General features: G+C 35.7%; 1 protein-coding gene across 3 annotated transcripts in view; it reads left to right on the top strand.

The window, feature by feature from the left end:
* Window positions 1–1499: 1499 nt before the first annotated feature.
* Window positions 1500–24153, top strand: part of LOC106788047 — a 39832-nt gene continuing 17178 nt past the window's right edge. For 2 of the 3 annotated variants that reach the window (XM_014750967.1, XM_014750966.1), the window contains exons 1-3: window positions 1501–2373; window positions 11895–12012; window positions 12362–12414. In XM_014750967.1, the coding sequence (XP_014606453.1) occupies window positions 1579–2373; window positions 11895–12012; window positions 12362–12414 (966 nt within the window). In that variant the 5' untranslated portion in view covers window positions 1501–1578. Of the gene's footprint in view, window positions 2374–11894; window positions 12013–12361; window positions 12415–24153 lie in introns of all 3 variants that reach the window. The other variant, XM_014750965.1, reaches the window with a different exon arrangement.

The raw sequence follows: 24153 nt of genomic DNA, 5'->3' as shown, positions 1-24153 counted from the left end.
CGAAATCTTCTGCTGTGACGAGCATTCCCTATAAATATGGAGATTTCGTTCGCACCAAGTCCCACTATGAGGGACTTTTTCAAGGGTGCTTTCCTTTCCCGTACGACTTTCATCAACGATGTCAACCGCATTAACTTATACACCATTGCGAGTGACGCGAATGGGTTTGATGATTTCGAGTTTACGGAAAGGGAAAAAAAGACAAATTGTATTCTTCAAATAAAAAAAAACATCGCGTTAAAATTTTAATAAACATTTTTATTAAAAACGATTACACCAATAGATAGTAGATATTCTTCTACGTTAAATTTTGTTTACCCCTTTTGACGTGTGTTATTAAAATAATAAACGGTTCGTATATAAATATCTAAATAAAACGTTACAACGTTATTATTATTTTAACGCTTGCTTTTCAAGGAGAGATAATTAAACGAATTTTGGAGATATTCGTAGGAAAAAAGCATTTTTCATCGGACAAAGTTCTTTCAGCAGCTCCTTCCTTTCAGCAAGCGTCCGCTTGTCGTTTCAGTAGGGATCGAGCCGTTCGTCGATTCTCCCAGAGTGCTTTTATAATATTCACCCCTAATGTACATACATGAGGAGGGCTTGATGATTTTCTCTCGCTCCAACACCGTACAACGTTTACGTGACGTACTGTGTCTGATATAAAAAGCATAATGAAAAACCCCAAAATTTCATTTGTTTAGGGAACAAAATATGATAAATTTTCTTATTAATTTTCATTCACAAAGTTAAATCGTTCTAGGAATACATACATTAGAATCAAATCAGCATAATGTATTATAAAATCCATAGAAAAATTTTATCAACATTTTCGAAAAATATTTCGATCGAAAGTGAAACTCGGTTACAAAGGTGAACCATTTTCATGGATTATTTACCATTATAAATATTATATCTGTCACACTGGGGTAAACCACTATCACAGGCATCTTGGCTTTCATCCAAACAATTCATTCGGTTAGGCGTAAAGTAGACGATTCGTAAAAACGAGTCGACGCACTCGAAAGTGATTAGGCGAGCTCGTAAACTCGAGGACTCGAGTTACGTGTAGTAGTAGGAAATGGTTGGTGGAAAGGGGGGGATAAGAGAGGGTGAAGAGCAGGAACCAGGAAAATAATTGACTGGTTCTCGTCCCTTTTCATTTCACGCTCAGAGAGACTCGGACATACCTGGCTGCGCGTAGATACGTACTTACGTACGTTGTACGCGCGGCGTGATAGTGCGCGCGCGCACAACCTAGTCTCTTCATCCTGCGGCGGGTTCGACGCTTCCAAGCATCCTCCTCCTCAGTTCTATCGAGGATCCTTGGAGAAGCGTCCACGCGTTTATCCTTTTGCCATTATAACATCATCGATTGATCAACGTTACCGTGTCTCGATTGTCATCGATAATTATTCGTATCGATTTTCGCGTTACCTCCGACTTTTTTGTTTAATTTTTTCTTTTTTTTTTTTTCTCGAGGACCTCCTCTACAACTTTACGAAAATTTTCTTTCTTTTTTTTTTTTTTTCTATCGCGACGATTTAATCAAGGCAAACAAAAAATGTGGCTAGAATGTCCGGCCTGTCCGAGATCAAATTACCCGTGCTTTATACGAAAGGTAGCAGTGGCAGCAGTAGCAGCAGTGGCAGTAACAGAGGCAACAACAATAACAATAACAATAACAATATCAACGGTACGAAACCTAAGAACAAGTCCAGTACTAAGAGGATGACCGCATCAAAATCCATCGTTCAATCGGTAGACGGATGTACGGGTAATGGATCGTTGGAAACTGTCCAAATAGAATCATCGTTTCCAAGTCCTGTAAGATCTCGTAGCGCTTTCTGTTCACCTAAGAAGGTTACCAATCAGAATTTAGATTCTACGACGATCAAAAAGTCACCTAAGAGGTGTGTACAATTAGACGAACGACATTGTTCGCTAAATAGTTCGAATCGTTCGCCGAGAAGACGAGAATTATCCTTTTCCGAGGACTTCGATCAAGACGAGATGGGTTTGACTTTTGATTTTTATTCGAGAAACGCGGAAAACAACGAGCCATGTTTGTCATTTCTCAAATTCGAATCTCTTTACACTATGGAGAAACAAATGTTGATGCATAGTATTCCTCTTTTGGAAGGAAAAGATGTTTTTCTTGGTAGCAGGCGAGGCCTATACACCGAATTACCGGATTCGGATCCGTTAATTCAACAGCGACAATACCATCAGCAACAAATTGGTCCGATTGGCTCAGCCAACAAGGTGGCCTCTCAATTCCCCATGGAAGGCTTCAGTTACGCACCGGGCTGGGCTCTGAACGCTGATCATTTTTATCAATGGCAACATCGAGGAAAAACAACTCAGCAGGTAGTAAACAAAGTGCGCACTCTCATAACAATTTAACCCAAGACTACTCTAGCAACAAATTATTATTATCATCGAATTTTTATTATCATAATTTCCATTGTCAATTTAGCTGACTGTAAGCTTACTGGAATCGTATTATTAACTATAATCTATTAAAATAATACTCGTATATTACTTATCTTCAACGATCTCTGACATATTTTATTAATCATAATTATTTACTAAAAATATAAACGAAATAAAATAATGAAAATGATCGTACACAAAAAGAAATAGACATTTTAGTACGTATGCTAATACGTAGAAAACAAATTATTTCCATATTTGTTACGATCTTTTATACGATCGAAGAATCGATCACGAGGTGTACAGAAAATCTACCGTTTATTCGTTAAATGAAAATGAGGTGCTGTCAGTGGCACACGTTTTAGGCAGAGGTAATACTCTCGCATGTCGCTCGATCGAAGTTCGATGTTACGTTGGCACTCTCGCACGTTCTAGTTGGCTCTCGATCACGTTGCTGTTGCAAACCGCGTTTCGAATTAATTGAAAACCGGAAGCAATTTCGACAAAGCCTTTCGTTTCCAAATGGTACCTTCGATATGCGTTTAACACCACGTTCCTCTTCCAAACCTTTTTCTATCTCTCTCTCTGTTATTCTCTTTTTGTTATTTTCTCTGTTGTTTTCATCTCACTGTTACTTTCACTGTTACTCTTTACATTTAGGTATCTCATTCCGTTTTTCGTTTTAGGTATCAACGCAGCTCGCTCAATATTCTCTCTCTCTGCTTCCTCTCCTCCCCCTTCCAACCACCCACCCCCCCTGTTTCTCTCACTACAGCCCCCAAGGCAAAATCCTACGAGAGAAGCGATTTTCGCGTTAGTCCCCCTTTCGTTACCCCCCCCCCCTTATTTCTCTCTACCTCTCCACCTCCTCCTCCTCATATCCCCCTCATATCCTCCCATTTACTCCCCCCCCGTTCACGTCGCGATTCCCCTATCCTACTAATTTTAAAAATCGTGCGGCCGGTGTGCGGTAGAACGCTATCGAATTTCACTGCATTTCGTTTCTCCCGCGAGCGATTTATTACCCAAAACTTTATTTACCTTGCTTTGAAACACGCCATCATAATATGATACAGCGCCCACGCGCGCGATATTCTACGTTTAATTCGAATTTACCGGTTCTTCCTTAATCTTATTGCATACATTTTTTACTTCTTTTCTTTTTTTCATTCTACCGTTTCGTCTAGGAACTTATCTCACCCGTACATCGATACGTTTACTTTGATAAAAGAACTTTGGAGGATCCTCGGGAGGTCGGGAGGTTAGAACCTTCGTGAAGACTATCAAATATGCTGCCCGAGGGTGCGAAGGTACTTTGATCAATCTCAAGAAAGCGTAGCTACTCCTCTTGCTTCGGTTGCTTCTCTTACTTGATGTTTACTTTAAGGGATCCTACCGACTACCAGCATCTTTCGAAAGGAGCCACACAAAGTCGTCGTGATCGTGCCTTTTTTCTCGCTTATACATATTGCAGAAGAATTATTCCTAGCTTTGGATGCTCCCTCATTCTCTCTGTCTCTCTCTCTCTCTCTCTTTCTCTCTCTCTCTCTGTCTCTCTCTCATTCTGTCGATTAACCGAAAACGGTTGAATGATTTTCGATTTTTCCTTACTCTCATCTTCTTTTTCCCAAACTCATGATTATCGTCCCAACAGAGTAACCTTTTCTATTACTCATTTTTTAATACATTGATCATATATTCTTTTTATCGTATTTATAATTCAATCTCCTTATTACTTCATTCAAACAGATTAAAGAAGTTCTTAATTAAGATGCCAGAAGTATGTAAAGTAGTACTGAAAGCATAAACTAATTATCTTCCATTTTATCGCGAGGTTTTTAATTTTAGTCGTTTGATTTTGTTAATTTTGTCATGGAAATAAATGCAATTCGTTTCCCCATTATTAATTCTGAAAATGTTAAAATAATATTGATCGATAGCGTAGATACACGTTATTTTCAATGATTATCTCAATCGCGATCAAAATAATATTTATTAATTGAAAAAAATTATTTATATAATTTAAAGAGATATCCTGAAAATGTAATAATATCAAAGTTGTATTATTCACATATTATAAGACAAATTCTATAAAATTATATTCGAAGGATTTTTGTTTAAGAAATAGGAAGAATTTCGGGATGTTTACGGGATAGTCCCGTATACATGTGAAAGTGTAAATATCGATTCTCGCGTTTGATACTCCTTTGGGCGATATGGGTTTTCCATGAACGTGGTTGCTTGCACACGATTCCGTGTCCAAAGGAGCGTGAGTCATCGGGACGAGTCGACGATTTGATTAAAGATCTATTTTCTTGGTAAGATAGTTCGTACGATGGGCCAAAGATATTTACTTTGCCTTGGGGTAGGCTCATCCCCAGTAAATTCGGGGAAGGTCTCCAAGTAAGCGAGCGTACGTACGCGACCTAAATCATTTAGCTTGCAATTGCCAATTCGCAGCCCCAACTAAATCAGCCCTTCGTTCCGTTACTCTCTATCCATTTCCTGTCTTTTCTTCTTTTCTTTTCCTTGCTACGCGTGTTCCCTTCCTTATGATTTATTTTATATATTTTCTATATATATATATATATATCCATTTTTCCATTAATTTAAACAATTTTGATTTCTTTCAAGATATTTTTCACTTATGACGTTATTTGTGAAAAATGGGGAAAAGGCACGTGCTTTAACTTGAGACACGTTGAGACAATGGAAGATTGCTCTTTTCTAAAAGCACGGAGTAACTCCCCTCTCGTTTACGTCTTTTCGTTGCTTTCCCGTTGGAAACAGGAGGGACGTAACCAAAGACAGGAAGAGAGAGGAAGAAACGGCAGGGAAAAATCCTTTTTTCATTTTAGTCATCCGTGCCAGGAACACTCGGAATTCAACGTGCTTTCTTAGCACAACGAACCCCAAGAAACGCCAAGGCTCGTTAGGGCTTTTTCGAACGAGTTAGTACCCCCCGTAGTAGATACCAAATTTTATCTGAAATTCTTCTCTTGCCCAACCTTCTTTACGTGCATCGAAAGAAATTATCGTTATTATCGATATACGTAAAAATGATTACGTGGTATTTATTTGAATGTGATCGAGACGTGATCGAGCACGATCGGATTAGCGTGGGCCAGTTAGTTTTTGCATAGAGGAGCCTACACTACAAAATAACAGACACGATAAACAGGTAGGATTCTGGTATACAATGGTAGGGTTGGGCTCGGTTGCCGTTCGTGTCATCGCCATCCAGGACAACTCGTGGGTATTACTTGTTGGTATATTTAGCTTGCGTGCATCGTAACGCGACGCGTAGGTGTTGGTACCCGGGTCATTCATAAAACATGCTCCACGTGGCGTTACTTTCTGTCCCGTTGAAAAAATAAGAAGAAAAGTAACATCTTCTTTATTTTTTCTTGCATGCGACTTTGTTTACTCCATAAACGATTCCATAAGATTCTTGATTCCTTGCTTCGATCGCATTGGTTACGTCAGAATTACACTTAAAAGTACTTATCACTTGCGAACAACTTGAAAAGTAATTTCGTATGGCACTAGCTGATCGTAGCCATGACAACGGTTATGCTTCCTCGAACTTCTCAAGAGAAAGAGAATACGCAAGACTCCTCTACCAAACGAACGCTCTCTTGCAGGACACGTACGCTTCCATTTCATCCCGTTCCGTTCCTGAGGGAGGACCGTCCTTCCTCCACCGTTCCGTACTTGGGGGACGGTAACTCGGTTACGACTGTTCTCAACTTTTACCCTAAAACCAGTCATGCACTTCGATTCGAGATCGAGCACTTTGCAATGCTTCATTTAAATCTATACAAAAAATTTTAATATTTCTTCGAAATAATTATTTAATATTTAAATTTACATTTTTCGCTTACTTACCGATCATAACAAATTTCTACATTAAACATTGAACAAATAATATTCTCACGTAATATCATCGTTACATGGATAAAGAAAAGATAAATTTTCTTTTTTGTTTCTTTTTTCTTTTTTGTCTTCTTTTCTTTATTATTTCAATTATACTCGATAATTTATTTTCATTATCAACAACAACCGTGGACATATGAATTTTATCTCACCGCTTTCCGAGATTTACTTTTCTTTGGAATAAGGTTTGTTTGCGGAACATTTCTTCCTTTTTTTCTTTTTTTTTTTTCTACTTCTTCCCCCCTCTCGTTCCTTTATCCGACCCTATTCTCCTTATCTTTTCTTTGCTTCTCTTTGGCTTCATCCCTTTCCCTTTTCACCCGTCTTCCCTCTTACCGTCTAAATACGTGACTCTTCTTCCTCGTAGCGGCACCTTACCCGTTTCAGGAACGTCACGATAGCACGAACAAGACAAACCAAATTTCATCTCCCTGTTCTCTCGGTGCGTTCATCGAGTAGTAGCCCCTTTTTCGCATTAGATCGACAAAAGGCCGCGCGCGCTCATCCCTTGCAACAGCCCTTTTGATGGGCAAACGCGTCGGCCCCGCAAAATTGTCGTTACGAAGGAAAAGCCCCCCCACCCAACCCTTAAATTTCGCACGAATCGCCAGGACAGGTCAAAGCCGAAATCCATCGCACTGTGCCGGGCATACGTGAGTCCGGCAAACGAATCCTACCCGCTGAGAATACTATACACGTATGTGTATTTATGTATCCACGTATATAGACCTTTAGAAGTGTGTGTATTTTAAAAAGGACGGATCATCGAAACCCCTCAACTGTAATGTCAGAACGAGCTACGCATTACAATGCTTTGTTGTTAATCCTAAACCCCCTACCCCGTTTAACTTATCAATGAATATTTCTTTTTTTGCCTTACTCCAACAGCAAATAATTCACTATACCTGATGAACATATTTACTCGTCATTTTCTTTCATCGCATTAACGTTCTCGATATCAAAAAAACAAGTCAACTTTGTAGAAAAAAAATACAACGAATCCTAAATTGAATTAAATCGATCGATCCATTGCCCGTTGATTCGTTTTGTTCGTTCGGGTTCACGTTCTTGCTAATAAATTTACGAGCAATTTCGATCGAACTTAATGACGCAATGTGAGCCAGTAATTTGACCCACCGTTTCTCGAGGTATAGAAATTGAATTCTTACGTTAATGGCATGTCTTTTATTGTCATTATAACACAACGCACTTTGTTTATTTTCTTTTTACCTAGATTAGGGATATCCAACCTGCTGTAGATGGTGGAAATTTCTTGCGATTGTTATAATCGATAATGATCAATTTATGAAGAAAAATTGTGTGTGTGTTTTATTTGTATCGATTGGTTGGATCTAAATTTAATTTTAAAATTCGTCTTCTTGAAGTAACATCATTCATTCGCTCGCATCTTCTTACCTTGCATCCGTTCACACATACATACAAACACACACACACCCATATAATCTTGCCGCTCATTCATCTCTCGTTCTCCTTATATGCATTCTCAGAATTCATTCTCGTTCATTTATTCATGGTTTATATCACGCATATCACTTTATCTATACCTTGTATATCATTCGTAGGTTTACTCATTTATTTCACACGCTTTATTAATAATTATTATAATATTAATATTCGGAGAATACGGATTGGAAAATTGTATTATTTTAGTTTTCTGCATATACAATGTTTAAGAAAATTCCTTTTCACTCAATGCACGGGTTCGAGCAACCAAAAAGGTTGGACACCGTTGTTGACCTACATCCTATTCGCCGAGCCGTTATTTACCATCATATTCGAGAAAACAGACATTTCATATCGCCTTCTTGAAAATTGAAGCAATATCTCGCCATATTTATTATCCCGTTTATATAGGAAAAAAGTAATCGAATTGTCCTTGCGATCCTTTTTTTCTTTCCTCTCATATCTCTTTCGAGTTTCATCCGGTGTCCTTGAACGAACGAGTAATATTTCATCGTTATACTTTTTATTTGTATATATCACAAGTTCTATTTCTGCTTACGTAACAGAATATACATATTCTACGATTCTTATGTATAGATACATGAAAACATACATATTATTATTATTATTATTATTACCATTATTATTTTTTCATTTTATTTCCGAAATGTTAAGTTTTCTTTATTTTGTTTAAGGATTATTTGAAGATTATGTTTTGTTTCCATCCGTATACACGTTTATTCGTATTATAATTAATATTAAATTTTACATACTTATATACAATATATATATATAAATATGTATATGCATTGTGTATATATTTAGATATACAAATGGATTAACTAAAATCGTTTGTTAACTAGCATATTGATAGAATTTCGAAGAATTCATTTGAAATAATCTCGATAAAGTTTTCGATATATCATTCAGTTTACACTTGGCTTGTTTTCAACCACGTAGCTTTTGTCAGTCAACATAACGAGTTACAGGGCTTATAATAATAACGGTTAGTCGAGAGAATTTGCTAAAGGATTTGTGATTTATTCAAAACGTCACATAGACTTATCGCGCACGTCTTCTTCCATTGTTCACGAAAGCTTCTATCTTATTTTTTCTCTCTCAAATATGATAAAGGTTTTAAAGAGGAAAGAATAAGATGGTGTACCGGATATATCAGCTGGTAGCAAGGAAGGTAAACGATCCTCTAGTCTTACATGAAACACCTTGGTGTGTAAAAAGGTAAAAAGATACAAAAAGGGAATACGTTAACTCGAGAGATCCAAAAAGGAAGTCAAACGAAATTAATTTGTTTGTAAGGAAGCAAAGACTTAGCGTATTATAATTAAACGAAATATTATAATAAGCTTTGAACACATATTATTAAAGCGTCTATTTAAATTTCTAACTTTCTCTTTTAACAATTTTTACATATACAATATTTTGTATTTTTTATTTTATTTTATTAATTGTGATGATGTTGAAAAAAATAATAGAGCAAAATAGATCCCATATAACTCAGTAAACTTATATAAAATATTATATCCTATATATTATAATTAAAGGATATATTATAATAAACTTTGACATATTATTAAACTATCCATTAAAGTTTCTAACTTTCTTCTAATAAGTTATGTACAATATTTTCTATTTGAGATTTTATATCACTGATTGTAAGTTATATACCATGATCTAGAGAAAGGTAATAGAACAATAGATCATATATAACTGATAATCAGTAAACTAATATAAAATACAAAATATTGTTCATATAAAATCTACTAATATAAGAAAATGAAAGAATCTTTCACGAGACACGATTTAATATAATTTAAATGAGATATTTTAATAAAACGAATGAGATGGAGGGAGATAGAGAAAGCAAGTAAGAGCGTGCGTGAGTGGACGTGAGTGAGAGAGAGAAAGAGAGAGAGTGAGCGAAAGGGAGGGGATAGAGTACGCACCTACGCGGGGATAAGTAGCCGAGGCGTGTATTCAGTTACGTCCGGTGCGTCGCGCCGTAAAGACGCGTCGCTTAGCGTCGCGTCGTGTTTTCTCATTTCGTTAGAGATGTTAATGAAAATAAAGAGAAAAGAAGAGGAGGAGCAAAAAATAGGAAACACGCGAGAGAGAGAGAGAGAGAGAGAGAGAGAGGGATAGAAATAGATAGATAGTCGATCGTGGTTTTGCGTTTGCACGATGCGCCTCGAGTCATCTCGTTCTTATTTCTATAATAATAATAATAATAATAATCGTATGAAGAAAAAGAAAAACGAGAACTCGAACACTAACTCGAATTCGAACGCGTACGTAAACGTATACGTAAACGTAAACGCAAAACTTAATTTAAATTTTAATCCGAACGATTCGAGAAAGAAAAGAAGAAAAACGGTGGGAGAAGATAGGAGGTGTCTACGTCACCCGCCGAGGATGAAAAGAAGGAGAAGGAAGAGGAACGACCCGTTACGTTTTTTCGCGTCTCGGTTGGGTCCTGATCGATCATTCATAAATTATGATTGTCTTTGACAATTATGATCGAAGAGTATTATTCATGCTGATGAGAGATTAAGAAGGAAGTTGCCGCTTTGTTCTTTGTTTTTTTTTCTTTGTTTTTTTTTTCCTTCTTATTATTTTCCTCTACACCTCTTCCTCTTCCTTTTCTTCTTCTTCTTCTTCTTCTTCTTCTACTTCGTCTTCGTCTTCCTCCTTCACCACTTTCCCCTTTCGCGAGTAGGTTGCAAACGGCGCGCCAAGTGAAACGTCCTTCCTTCATTCATGCACCCGAGTTAGCGTAGTTTCTTTCCTTTTATTATTATTTGTGTATTTTTGTTTTCTTTACCCTTTTTTTCCTTCTCTTCTTTTTCTCTTCTTCCTGGTGTCTCAAGTTGCAAATGAGATATAGACAGAAAAAGAAGAAGAAAGAAGACGATGAAAAAGAGAAAAGGTTGGATAAGATGATAATAAAAAGTTAATCCAAAAAACAAAAAAAAACAAAAACATAAATCTAAGAGGACAAGTGTCTCGGATAAAAACAAATGTTAATCGCGTTTGTTTGTCGGTGCAAAGTTATTCACAGTGCAATCGTAATCTATATACCTAAGTTACTACCGAGAAAAAGAGATAGTGCATATCGTGAATAGATTTTTGGTGTCTAAAAACGAAAGACTATAATTAGTTAAAAGTGCAATCGCGGAATCATGGCTTGCATCAGGGCACCAAGATCCGTGCGCAGTTCTACCGACGATATTAAAGCTGATTCTACTCGCAATATTGTACAGGTATACTTCGTTCGTTTATTTTCTTTATCAATAAAAGAAAAAAAGGATTATATTTTAAATGATTATAATATTACTTAATCAACGTACGATTTTTGACGACAATTTTTTTCCCATTTTATTAACGTACGTCTGGATGAAGAATCTATGTTAAAATTTATATTTCCTATGTTACAAGTTTGCAGTATGTAACATACGTTGATTGGATGGGTTGAAAAGTTACGTGGCTATTATTTTGCAAAAAAAAAAAAGTTTTGAAATTACTATATCGAAAAATAAAAGTATGATCGGATGAACAAATTGTTTTTAGAATTTTGTTAGTTTATAAAAACTTGTTAATTTACCTAGTTATTGTTCCAGATATTAATTTTTTTTTGTCTCGAGTTATAGAAATTGTTTATATAAGAATAATTAGAGCGAAATGTCATAGAACTGTTTTGATCAAGAATTGTAGGTTTACTTCGTATATTGGAATGGTTCATCGTTCGTTAGACGTGAAACCGCGTGAGACACGAACGTGCCTTTGGTGGTTACGTACGTACGGTTAATGATCGTAAGTGCGAGTACGTGATGGGACGTACGATCATGCGATCGACGTACCAATGAGATCGCCGGTTATGTTCCTTCCACGAACTTTCTTCTTTCTTCGTCTACGCACAGACTACGAAAAACGTTTAGTTCGAATCAACAAATTACATCTTCGTTCTATATGTATACCTATTATACCGAATGCACATACGCACACTCCTATAATATTTCATTTATTTGTATTATTCACAGATCTACACCGATTGGGCGAATTATTATCTCGAACGAGGTGGTTCTAAGAGACGAGTTTCCGATCTCCAAGCCGATCTCTGCGACGGTGTCCTTCTTGCCGATTTGGTGGAAGCTGTCAGTAAGTTCAATTTTTCATGATATAATAGTAATGCAATTAATTTCGATTCAATCGTCATTGGTAATTATTTTTTTGTAACGACACGTAAGCGGAATTGACGCAAGGAGGATTAACGAGTAACAGTACCGTACTATACATGTATCTCAACCTGTACTCGTAGATTCGTTTATGGCGTTGGACAGTTACCTATAACATATAGATATATTCGTGTATTTGCGTGTGCATTGGATGCATAACAAATATTTCGTCAAGTATCGAAAGAAATAATTAACATTTCGTTTGGAAACTAAAGAGAAGGATTTGTTTGTTAACATTGATCTTACATACGTATTGTTTTTTTCTTTTTCAGCGAATCAGAAGGTGATCGACGTTAACCGAAAGCCCAAGAGCGTTCAACAAATGGTGAGTTAGAGATATACTTGATAAAATGATAATATATTACGTTTGCCAGGAACTTCCTGACGTGTAGGAGTTTCCTCGGCGAGTCCATTAAAGTGCCGTTCTAAGGCGGCTTACGAAGTTGTCCTTTAAAAATAGAAAGCATGCAACCACGTTTAGGGCACGTAAAGAAAGTCTAGAAAAGCGTCGCGATTCGTCTCCACAAGCTACAGCATTTATATAGTTCATAGTAGTTTCTTATTCATTTCTATCCCATTGTAATGAGATAACATTGTGTTTGCATAAAAAAGATTGAAAATTGTACAAAATTTAATACTCCTACACGTGTACGAGACAACACGTGTGCGTATGACTGTACGATTATCTTAAAAATTTCGAAGAAAAATTATAAACGTATAATACAAACGTTTCCATTTACGAAAGCACGTAATATAAAACGAAAACGTTAATATAATAATGTTTTTGTAAAACTAGTCACGCGTTAACTCGTAATCGTAATTCATATTAAATCATAATTTCTCACAATAGATTTTATTTTCATTCCAATTTCGCGTTTTGTAAATGTCAAATATTGGAAGATCGAACGAGGGTAGAGAACAAAAAATTCAAGGAATAAAATTAGGATGTATAGAATACCAAAGTAGGTGTGGAATACTTAGAAAGTAGAATGATGAAAAAAAATAAGATAGGAAGAGAAGAACACTTGATTAAGATAGACTGATGCATCTCGGACAAAAAACTAACCACGCGTCACTTCCGGATAAGAATCACATAGACAGATTACATTTCCAATTTGAAAGCATTATCCTAACGTTCATTTGCATAATCCATAGTTAACATCTCTGCTTGCCACTTCTAAGTTCTAAAGAAAAGAGAATTGTATTACGAGAATATATTTACACTCTTATTCTAAATTCAACTCGTTTTTAGATTATTTCGTAGAAACGTTGAAAGCGTAGGTAACGATGTATTTCTTTTACAGAAAAAAAAGAAAAAAAAAAAAACGAAAAAACCGTTGCTTTCCTTGTAAAGTTATGAATAATCAATTAACGAACGGTATAATATCTACACCAATTGATATTAAACATATTGTTGTATCGATCACTCGTATAATCCTATATTTGTTGTTATTGTAATATTATTCCTCGCATTTGTTAATACTTATTTAAATTCTAACATTACAAATAATTATAAATTATTAATACGCGAGTAGGGGTTTGAAAAGTTTCGAACATAACATAGAACATCTTTGTTATGTTCGAAACCACAGCTCAAAACTTTTCAAACCACCCTCGTAAAATCCAATATTAAAAACCATTATTAAAATCAATAAAATTTCTGCATATAATTAATCACCGATCAACGATAAAAAGAAAAGAGAAAATAATCTTCATATAAAGAATATGCAAAAGAAAATATTGAATATATACAATAGTCAGTTAAGAATTCGTTATTAAAACAAGTAACGTTTTCAAGCTGAGATTCGTACCTAACTTAAAGTGTTCCTAGGGGAGAAAAAAAAGAAAAAGGGCAACCGTTAGAAGAAGTCTTTAGGTAATTTCGTGCTGCTAGCTTGCTACCCTCGTTGTATTGTGTCGTCGTAGAAACGCGTGCCGGTTCTCCTTCTCCGCGTGGTAGACGCAAGTCGGTCTGCCTCGCCGATTTCGCGGTGTCGAGGGTGGACGAAGATGAAGAAAAAGTGTGAGAAAGAAAGCGAAAAAGAGAGAGAGAGAAAGAGAGAGAGAAAGAAAGATAGAGAGATAGAGAAAAGAAGGGCTTGGGTCTATAATTAAAACACTCGTTTGCTTGCTTGCTTGCTTGCTTTCTTGCTTACTTACTTACTTACCCGCTCACGCTGCTTGCGCGCACGAATACGCACACATACATAGCAGGTATCAGTACGGTTGAGAACGCGCGAACGCGAAAGTCAAATCACGTGTTTTGCCTTCGAGGTAACGCGTAGCACGCGACTTACATGCTGTCCTGTTTCTTTCTTACTCCTTGTCTTCTTTCAATTCCTACTCTCTCTCTCTCTTTCTCTCGTTTTCTTTTTGTAGAAGAAAAAAAGAAATTGAAGAAACAAATAATAGAACAACAAGAGTACATCGAATTTGGATTTGACCAAATGATCCGTTCGATTGGATTTTTTTTGTGGGGGATGGGGTAGGATCTTAGGGGATTTAAGAGATATCTAATAAAGTTCTAATTCGAAATTTGAAAAGGTATAATAACGATTGTAAGAGCCACCGCGCCGTATCTTCTGGACGTAGTAAGTCCACTACTCGGTTCGTCGCGATCTATTTCTATTTCGCAGAGTGGTCCACTCGTTTCGTCGCAGCATGGCTCTGAGTCATTCCGTATATTAGTCAACCACTGTGCTTCGGTTCTAATGAGACTCTACGCGATATATAATTTTATAAATAAAATTTCTTTTCGACTATGGATAAAATAAATCGATAATTCCGATCTCTCGATATCATTAATGGGCTCGTATATATATATATGAATTCTCTTTTCTTTTGTTTTTTGTTATTATTATTTTTTTTTCTCCCTTTCTTTTTTTTTTTTTTTTTTTTTTTCTAACAGTAAAACCATCCAAAGTATAAAGTCCTCATTGTGTGGATACACGCATATATATACACGTACGTAAATGCATACGAAAGTACTTTGTGCACACCGATTAATAGAAATGTTTGAATCGTAAATCGACAAAGAGAAGGAAGACCATTTGTAAATATACGTCACGAGTCGAAAGAAATTTCGTTGAAATAGTCTCCTCCTCTTTTATTCATATAAAATATGATGATTGTATTGTAAATGAATTGCAAACAAATTGTAAATGGATTATTGACACAGACACTTGAGATCGACCAATGGAAGAAAAGATAATGCATTACTTTAAGAGACACATCTTCCTAACGTATTATTTTTCTTTAAAATTTTCTTAACCATATATTAAACGAATAATTTCCAACATGTTTATTACTAATTGTTTCCTACTATTCGTTTCGTAATGACAATTACGTTGAAGAATTTGTCGTACATTCCGTTATAATTTCATGCAATAATCGATAATTACGTAGGTTTAATTACTGTAATTAAACGTTCGATATAACGAAGTAAGTATCGTAAATACGTAGGAAGAAGAGAAATCAATGGATTCGCGTAACCTGCAATTTCTGATCAATCCAACCCTTTCGTTCTTCCTTTTTCTAATGATTATCATTTTGTAGCTGCACGTGGATATATTCGAGAGATGTAACAATATTTTATCTTGCATTCACATTCCAATTAATTTTATATTCAACAATCAGAGAAATTGATAATATTAGGTTAGCCAAAATTTGTAAAAATGATTAGAAAAAATTATTTCCTTTGTCAAAGTCCATGTGATCTTTTTCGTATTATTTACATAAAAAAATACTAGTATAAATTTATCGTCCAACCTAATATAAATCAAAATAAAATAAGTCGGCACGAATTTTCTTACAACCCCAGCTTAATCTATAATAATTTCGTTCAAACTATTGTCATTTAAATACAAGACAATTACGAACGCGTAATCGAAATATGAAAAAGTTATATTTTCTAAAGTATTTTTAATAATGAATCCTAAATGACATATGAAATGACGAGAAAAAGGAAAAAAAGAAGAAACCCAGATGCAACCTTGACACAACTCGATGAATTATTTATAATTATCCTTTTATATTTATACGCATATAAAAAGCATAGTCAAAAAATATGTTTAGAATAGAACAGATCCACGAAGTAAGGTCGTTATGGTATGCATAAGGACCAATCGCGTGACAGAATCAGCACGAGGATCCACGTGGATACCTGCTCGGTTGATGGTTCGCATACAAAACGAATTATTCTATCATACAGAGTTCCACTAACACACACACCTTATTTCGTCCTTATTTTCTCTCTCTTTCCTTCTTTCCATCTTTTCTGTCCTTGTCTTTTCTGAAGAACCTACCTCCCTCTCTCTCTTTTCTTCGTCCCCCCACCCTATCCATCCAATTGCTATGTTGCTTACCTCTACCTCGTGTCTCTGCGCGTTTTCTCTCTCTCTCCTTTACTCTCTCATTGGTTGGTATCTTACCGTGGGTCCAGTAGTAGCAAGGCTGCCGAGCATGCGAATCGGCGAGATCGTTGCTGGTTCTTGCATCAATCGGTGATCCTTATTTATTCGGAAAACTATAATGGAATTTTTAAATTGACCGACAAAATTTTGTGAATCAATTTTACATTACGCGCATCTCGTTACAAATTTGTATTGTAAAAAAATTTCGAAAACTTGTCAACAAAGAAAGAAGATTGGAAGTCGCGTGTCGTCGATTTAAGAAATACATCGTTGAGATTGATAACGAGAACGAACCCTCCCAAAGAAAAAAAAAAAAAGAAAAGACAGAAAGTAAAAAAATAAAACATAATTGAAGAAAGACGTGTGAATCTTTTGAAAGGAAAATTTGTTGAATGTAACGAATAAGATATTTCTATAAAAGAAGAAACGTGTGTATGTGTGTATTTTGTGACGAGTTGACGATTTGAGTAGATACTTTCTAAAGCGTATAAACTAATTTAAGTTCGTGTTTATTTGTTCAATATGATGAAAGAGGAAGATATATAGAAAGAAAGAAAGAAAGAAAGATAGTAAAAGCGTTCTAGTGTCTTCTTCTTTTACTTCTTCTTCTTCTTCTTCTTCTTTAAGAAGATTATAAATAGGTGCGAGGAAAACGTTCTCTCGAAGCAATATTTTCACGCTTGGTGAAGCGACAATTAATTGGCTTCCAACGAGGACGAAAAGGGAAAATATTTCTCTTTGAACAAGTTCGCTGTTGGTAACTAGCGACAACGACGACGACGACTAGGAGGACGAGGACGAGGATGAGGACGAGGACGATGGTTCCCCGCGCGATTTCGATAATCGTGGTCAATGGCCGCCGTACCGATGCTTAGAAACGCATTTATCTTTCAGCGATCGAACGATAAAAGGAAATAGCGTGCAACAGCAACACCAGTGGCAATCGATATCGGCTTGGTCGTTTAGAACGACCATCCAAGTAAGTAATCTCGTTTAAAACGCGCCGCTAAATAGTTTTTTTTTTCAACCGAAAAAACATGGCGCCGTTTACCATTTAAGCGGGAAAATACCTTTTATCGACATTTTATTTCGTTACTTTTTTCAATATTGAAATTTTCAAACGTAATTTAATTTTGTTTAATCAAATCAAATCAAATCATATTCTATTCCTGATTAATCTTTTATAATATAATCGATTTTATCTTTAAGTATGCAATTTCTTTTCTTCTTTTTTTTCTGTTAATACAATAACGAATCTTTTAATACAATTTATTTGTTTGTTTTTGTCATTGTCTAATCAAAAATCTTCCAATGTATTTATTTACTATTTAGTTAGATCGTTCGAGGGTTATTCTATTTGTACAATTAATCATTTCTTTAGATATACACTCTTTTAACGTTTCTAATTTAAACATTACATCTTTTTCCATCGTTGTCATTGTCGTCGTCGTCGTCGTCGTCGTTAGTTGACGAGAGCAAGTTCAGCACGAGGAACGATTCTCTTCCAACGAGATTGGATAATAAGAAAGATTAATCTACATGTTAACTCGGTGGAATATTTGTGCGTTAAATGAAGCGAACATTAATTGGGGACAACGATGGCAACGCCGTGCAGATTCTTCTTCCGATGAGAAGAAATTTGCTATCGCGTTTCAACGTTCTAGCAATTTAATAGGATTTTTGTTATTTATCGTGTTTATCTCGAATGGTATGACGGAAAATCAATTTCAAAATATGATTTCCACGATATAAAGTTTCCATCAAGTTAAACGCGGCCATCTTGGTTACGTGAAATCCTAGAAGCACTTACTATTTTACTCTCGGCACGGTGATTGAAGTTAATCAAATTTTCAACGAGTTTATAAATACTCGAGTATAATTATTCGTGAAAAGTCTCGTCATAAAAATGCATTTAACTTTAGTTAAAGTGCTTTTTTAAAATTATCATAAGAAACTAAACTCTACCATAACACATCGGAACGTACATTTATATTTATCTCTTTTATCATTATCACTAAATATTATACATCCTGCACTTATACATAAGTGGTCGGAGTAATATCATTTCTCGGTTCGTTCGTTCGTTCGTTCTTTTGCTTGCTTGTTCGTTGAGAAAATAAGAAAGGGTTAAAGAAAAGAAAAAAAGAAAAAAAGAAAAAGGAGTCAGATGGAGGCAAATGGTGGCATTAAAAAATGGCAGACGCGTCATCGTGTCGCGTTAAAACGAATTCCAACATTTCCGGCCTCTGTACGAGAAAGAGAGTTTGCTGGTGGTGTCTAACTAAATGTTAGTGCGTTCGCCGAAGCGGCTTCTTCTTGGCATTGGCAGAAGCCGCTTCTCGATACGTTTTGAAAAAGCTCTCACGTGCGTTAGAGTTCGTTGTGGTGTCTCGATCTAGTACGCATAGGCATCTATTCGCCTAGTCACGTTCGATCGTTGAGCGTGCGAACTGGCCTGACTTAGAACTCCTCAGGCTCAAAGATATTAACACTATACAATCCTCTATCCGTTTTCTTTACTCTTACATTTTCTAACAGCTATCTAATTAGAAAAAAGGAATGTTAACAAGACTAAAGGGATCCTAGATAAGAAAAATAAAATAGCCAAAGTTATTTGCAATGGATATTTGTCTCTCTCTTTTAAATTGTAATATACTTATTGAAAAAAAGAAAAAAAAAAGGAAAGAAATAAGGACAACGAAAAATTTCCTAATGGCTCGTAAAAAATAAATAATTAGCACGTAAAATATGGCATTCGCGTATCGGGAATGTAAAGTCACATATATATAATACATATAATAAAATAATTTTTATCTAATAATTAAAAAAGGAAATGTGTTAACAAGTTTGAAGAATCTTTGATAAAATAAAAATAAAAATAAAAAGTAATAATAAATATATTTTAATATTATTTTTTTTCGAATTGTATAATATTTATCGGAAATATGTGCAATGAAAAATGTTTTAATAATGGCTCGTCAAAAGATGGAATTCGTATATATACTTACATGCATATCTACGTAGTCATAAGAGATAGCATTCGCATATCCGGTATGTAAAGCCACCCATGTAACGCGACTAGGAACCGAGAGAAAAGTAAAGAGCTGGGAGAGGTGAAAGAGCGGTAGGTTCACTCGTTTGCCACGGTACGACGTTGTACTTTATTGTGCAACCCGTGTAAATCCTTGACATCCATTTCGCTCCTCTTTTTTTCATCTCCTTTTTCCACTAACGTAAGGTCGATATCAAAGTATTATTCGCGTTTTTATTTCCTATTTCTATTTCGTATATTTAAAGGTACCATATATCATCGGTTAAAAATTTGAAATCATTTGCTATTTAAGCCAACGATCGAAATAAATTATCCTTCTGCAATATCTTTGCCAATTTCTACAAAAAAAAAAATACATGAAAAAAAATATTGAATAAGAAATATTCGAAAAAGTAATTACAAGGATGGCTTTAGAATATGTCAGGATGTTGTTAAAAAGCAATTTGAGAAGAAAAATACTGATTCATTGATTAAAAAAAAAAACAAACAAAGAAAATAATAATACAAAATTTATGAGTTTTTATCGACAAATAAATCTTACCTCGGTTTAATTATTTCTTATAAATATCCTGTTTCTTTTTTTCTTTTTTGGATTTACGTAACGATTATAATAAACTTTTAACCGTTAGTGTATACTCAGAAAATTGTACTGATCAGGCGTAAGCGAGCCGAAATAATAGATACATGAAGTAACTCGGAAATTGCGACCTCGGAGATGGATTCGACCTAGTCACGAAGGTTTTATCGACGACTGACACTTTGCGTTGTCGAGATAGTTAAACGAGAGATATCCTCAACCATTACGAGTGACACGATAACGCCTCGAATGAGTCCTCGTTTCTCGCTACTTTTTAATCTCTTACAATCGAAGTTACGTGTCATAATCTTCTAACAGATTTGATTCATCTGACGTCTTGCCATGACTCCTCATACAATATTATGGTCTAACAAGTTAAACGTAGATGATTATATGTTTACGTATAGATATATATATATATATATAATGTAAAATGTCGATCTTTTAGAAATTGATTGTACGTCTGATATTATCGAGTATTAGAAATTTCTTATTGGCACACACATAACAATCTATTACTTGGAACATAAAAGATTTCGAAGTACATTCCTAGTAGTGGCGCAAACAAATGAAAATTACCTAAGCCAAGGTAATTCTCTTTTTGCTCACCGTCGTGTTCAGGTGCTAATAAAGAAACCAAGTTTCTCTCTTCGGTTACTTGCGCTTTACCTATGTAAAAAACCGTACCGTCTACGGTTTCTTCTTTCTTTTTTTGTTCGAACACTAGTCTCGTTGACGTAACGTATCTACGTAAGTAAGTAATACGTAAGTATTCCATACGCGGTAGCAGTAACTCCCGCGACATGATCAAGGCCAAAGAAACAGTTATAACAAAATGGTCATCTAATTGATTCCATAAAGAAATCGAATTGGACGCATAAGAGCCAAGGACAAAACGACTCATCTAAATGATAAATCTCAAGATACGATATAACATGATTTAATAACGCCATTACGTATTGTTTTATTTTTATTTTAATCTTCCTCGGTTGGAAAATTCTCGACGAAAAATGTGATTGACCTAGAAAATATCTACCGTTGATAGTTTAACGGACTTTCTCGATATATCTTTCGTGTCATTATTCAAGTCAATATTGTTGAAAGTTTTAAAAGTTTTGAAGCTTCCAAAACTTTAAATAGGAACGTTACTTAACGTGTCTTTCTTATTTTCAAACTCTTAAGACTATCAATAATTTGTAAATACATCGAGACATTTCGTTACATTTTTTTTTTTCAAGATAATTTTTACAAATTTTTTAAATATAAAAACACATCTGTGTTATTCTACAAATGCATCACTTATTATTTACATTTTTTCATTTCTCATACTCTCTCTCTCTCTCTCTCTCTCTCTATTTGTTTTTTTTCTACTTAACCGATACAAATATAGAATATCTTATAAAAGATGGAAAAAAAAAGATAATTGTGTATCTTAATCTTTCGCAATAATTACGTAAAGATTCAGTAGCGTCGTCGCACATGGCCCAGGAAAAGAAAAGTCAGGCAGTGTCTGTCTGTACGCGTGGCCGCTCATGAATCGGATGACTGTAACATCGAGGAAAGTCCGGAAGGCACGAGTCGTCTAAATATAATCCATCCTTACCCTCTTTATACTCAGCACGGTGCGATACGGTATGGTATGGTGCGGTATGGTGCGGTGCGGTGTGGTACAACGCGGCGCCCTGATATTGGGGATTCTCTTCTTCTTTTTCTTCTTCTCTTTCATTCTATTTCTCTCTCTCTCTTTCTCGTTTTCTTCTTCTTTGGTCTATATAATAAGGTGTCAGAATGATTCGAAAATCTTGAAAGAGATGAACCATGCCATTGCGATTAATTTCAATGCAATTAAAAATGATGGATTTGGGACGGATTAAAGAGGGAGGTTTGCTAGCTTGGTGTGTGTGTACAATTCATCTAAGTATTTCTTTTTTAAAAATAGTATATCCGTATCGTAGCCCTACATCCGTAAATCGCTTAGAGAAAGAAAGTTCCTCTAAATATAAATATAGCCATCCATTGGTAGAAACTAACCGGCTCAAAGTGTTCTGCTTGCGTACGCGAGAACGTTCAAGTTTCTTAGCTTTATTGGACGAAATAAAGAAATATTGCGACATAGTGCAAGAAATTGCACTATCCAGTAAATACGGTAAAAATATGCTTAAACGTTTTCAAAGTTTCAACATATTTTAACAATTTCCTAAGATGACCTAATTTCGTTTAAGAATTACGAGAATGACTCGGGAAGTTTTTAATACTCGACAAGGGGAAAAAAACATTTGTTTTTTTTTTAGTCTTATTTAAATCAAATTCTATTTTTTCGTGTTAGGATCAAAAGCTTTTGCACTCGCGTAATCTAACAACAACAAAAATTAGATAAGCTATAAATTAAAACTTACGCGACAAACGCAAAAATAGACTTCGTTCTTTCTTTTTAATATTTCGAATATTGATCGTCGTGTTACATCTGAACGTTCCAATTTCTTATCTATTCCTTTATTTTTTTCTTTCTTTTTTTCTTTCTTTTTCCTAAATAATTGTACATGAAAGAATTGAGAATACTCGGCGTCAAAGGCGTTGGTAGGAATCGTCGGTGGTAGGAGTGTCTTCGAGTGGATGCTCAATTAGGACCCTCGCGAAGACATTTATCCGCAGGCAAGCAGGCAAGGCAGGCAAGGCAGGCAAGGCAGACATCCACAGGGCAATTATTGCCTTTCCCCAGTGGCTCCGTTTCTATCCTATTCTCAACGGTATATGCCTATTACGTAGTAAATATGTATGTATATGTAGAACGGAGCCGGTCTTCCGCGTCGAAGAACCGAACTCGCTCGTTTGAATCATTTCCACCCGCTTTTTTCTGACAATGAGTGATCTTCGAGTCTCGATGAGCCGTAAACTTTCTTTTTTAACAGGAATTACCATATCCATTATATTCTTAAATAATTTTCTCTCTTCGATAGTCATCGTCATTATCATTATCATCATCATCATGATCATGATCATCGTCATCGTCATTGTTGTCGTAGTTGTCGTCGTAATCGTAGGCGTACCAACAGTCGGCATTTCGCGTCGTCTACGCGTCGGCGTATGAAAGGAAAAGGAAAAATGCAACTTGCTGATTTATGCGCAATTCTTCTTTTCCCTATTTCTCTCTCTCTCTCTCTCTCTCTCTCACTCTCTCTATCTCTTTTATTTCTTCTCTCACTCACAATCTTCTCTCCTTCTTCTTACTTTCAGCCGGTCCGCTGGGAGAAGCGAAGACGTTACCATAAGGGGACATCTCTGACCATCTTTGGATCTCGAGTCCGCTCTCTTTCTTTTTCCAACTGGTTACAACTCGACCCTCTCGTATCTTACCATCTTCTTTCTTCTTTCTCTCTCTCTCTCTCTCACTAACTCACTTTCTCATATCCTCGCATCCTTCGTGAAACCGAGACTGCTATTTTTAATTGACTCGTAATATGGAGAATCAAAAATGTTCTTTCCATTTTCTTCTTATTCTTATTCTTCATTTTCTTCTTCTTTTTCTTACCTCACCCTATTGGAACGTATATACACCACCACCATTACAACCACCACTTTCTCGGGTTTTGATTTATGCGAGAGATAAAAGATCGACGATATCATCAAAAGTAATGGTAAAGAGAAAAAGATCGAGGAGACTTTTCGAGTCGTCTCACGATCTTCTCGTTATCAGAATTCACTTCATGCACTTTCCTCTTCCCTTTACGAGTACCTCTACCTCGATTCGCTTTTCTCGTTCGCGTGAGAGATCTCGATAGAAGAACGAAGAGCAAGCAAGTTTGCCAACTGTGGTTACTGGAGGGGTGAGGGGAGGGGAGGGAGAAAGTGAGGTGAAGAAAGAGAGAGAGAGAAGGAGGAGGAGGAGGAGGAAATGGTAGAGAGGTTAAATAAAAAGACCGAAGACGTCGATCGGCGCGAGCCAATGTACTCGAAAGACACAGAAGGAACGCATTAAAAAGATCGCGCCATCGCCATTTACGGCTGTCATCTCGCGAAGATACT

This window comes from Polistes canadensis, unplaced genomic scaffold, assembly GCF_001313835.1.
Source record: "Polistes canadensis isolate GaletaPanama2010 unplaced genomic scaffold, ASM131383v1 scaffold_122, whole genome shotgun sequence".
In the NCBI taxonomy this organism is placed as follows: Eukaryota; Metazoa; Arthropoda; class Insecta; order Hymenoptera; family Vespidae; genus Polistes; species Polistes canadensis.
The sequence above is the reverse complement of the archived record's forward strand: the minus strand, read 5'-3'. Positions and strand labels throughout refer to the sequence as shown.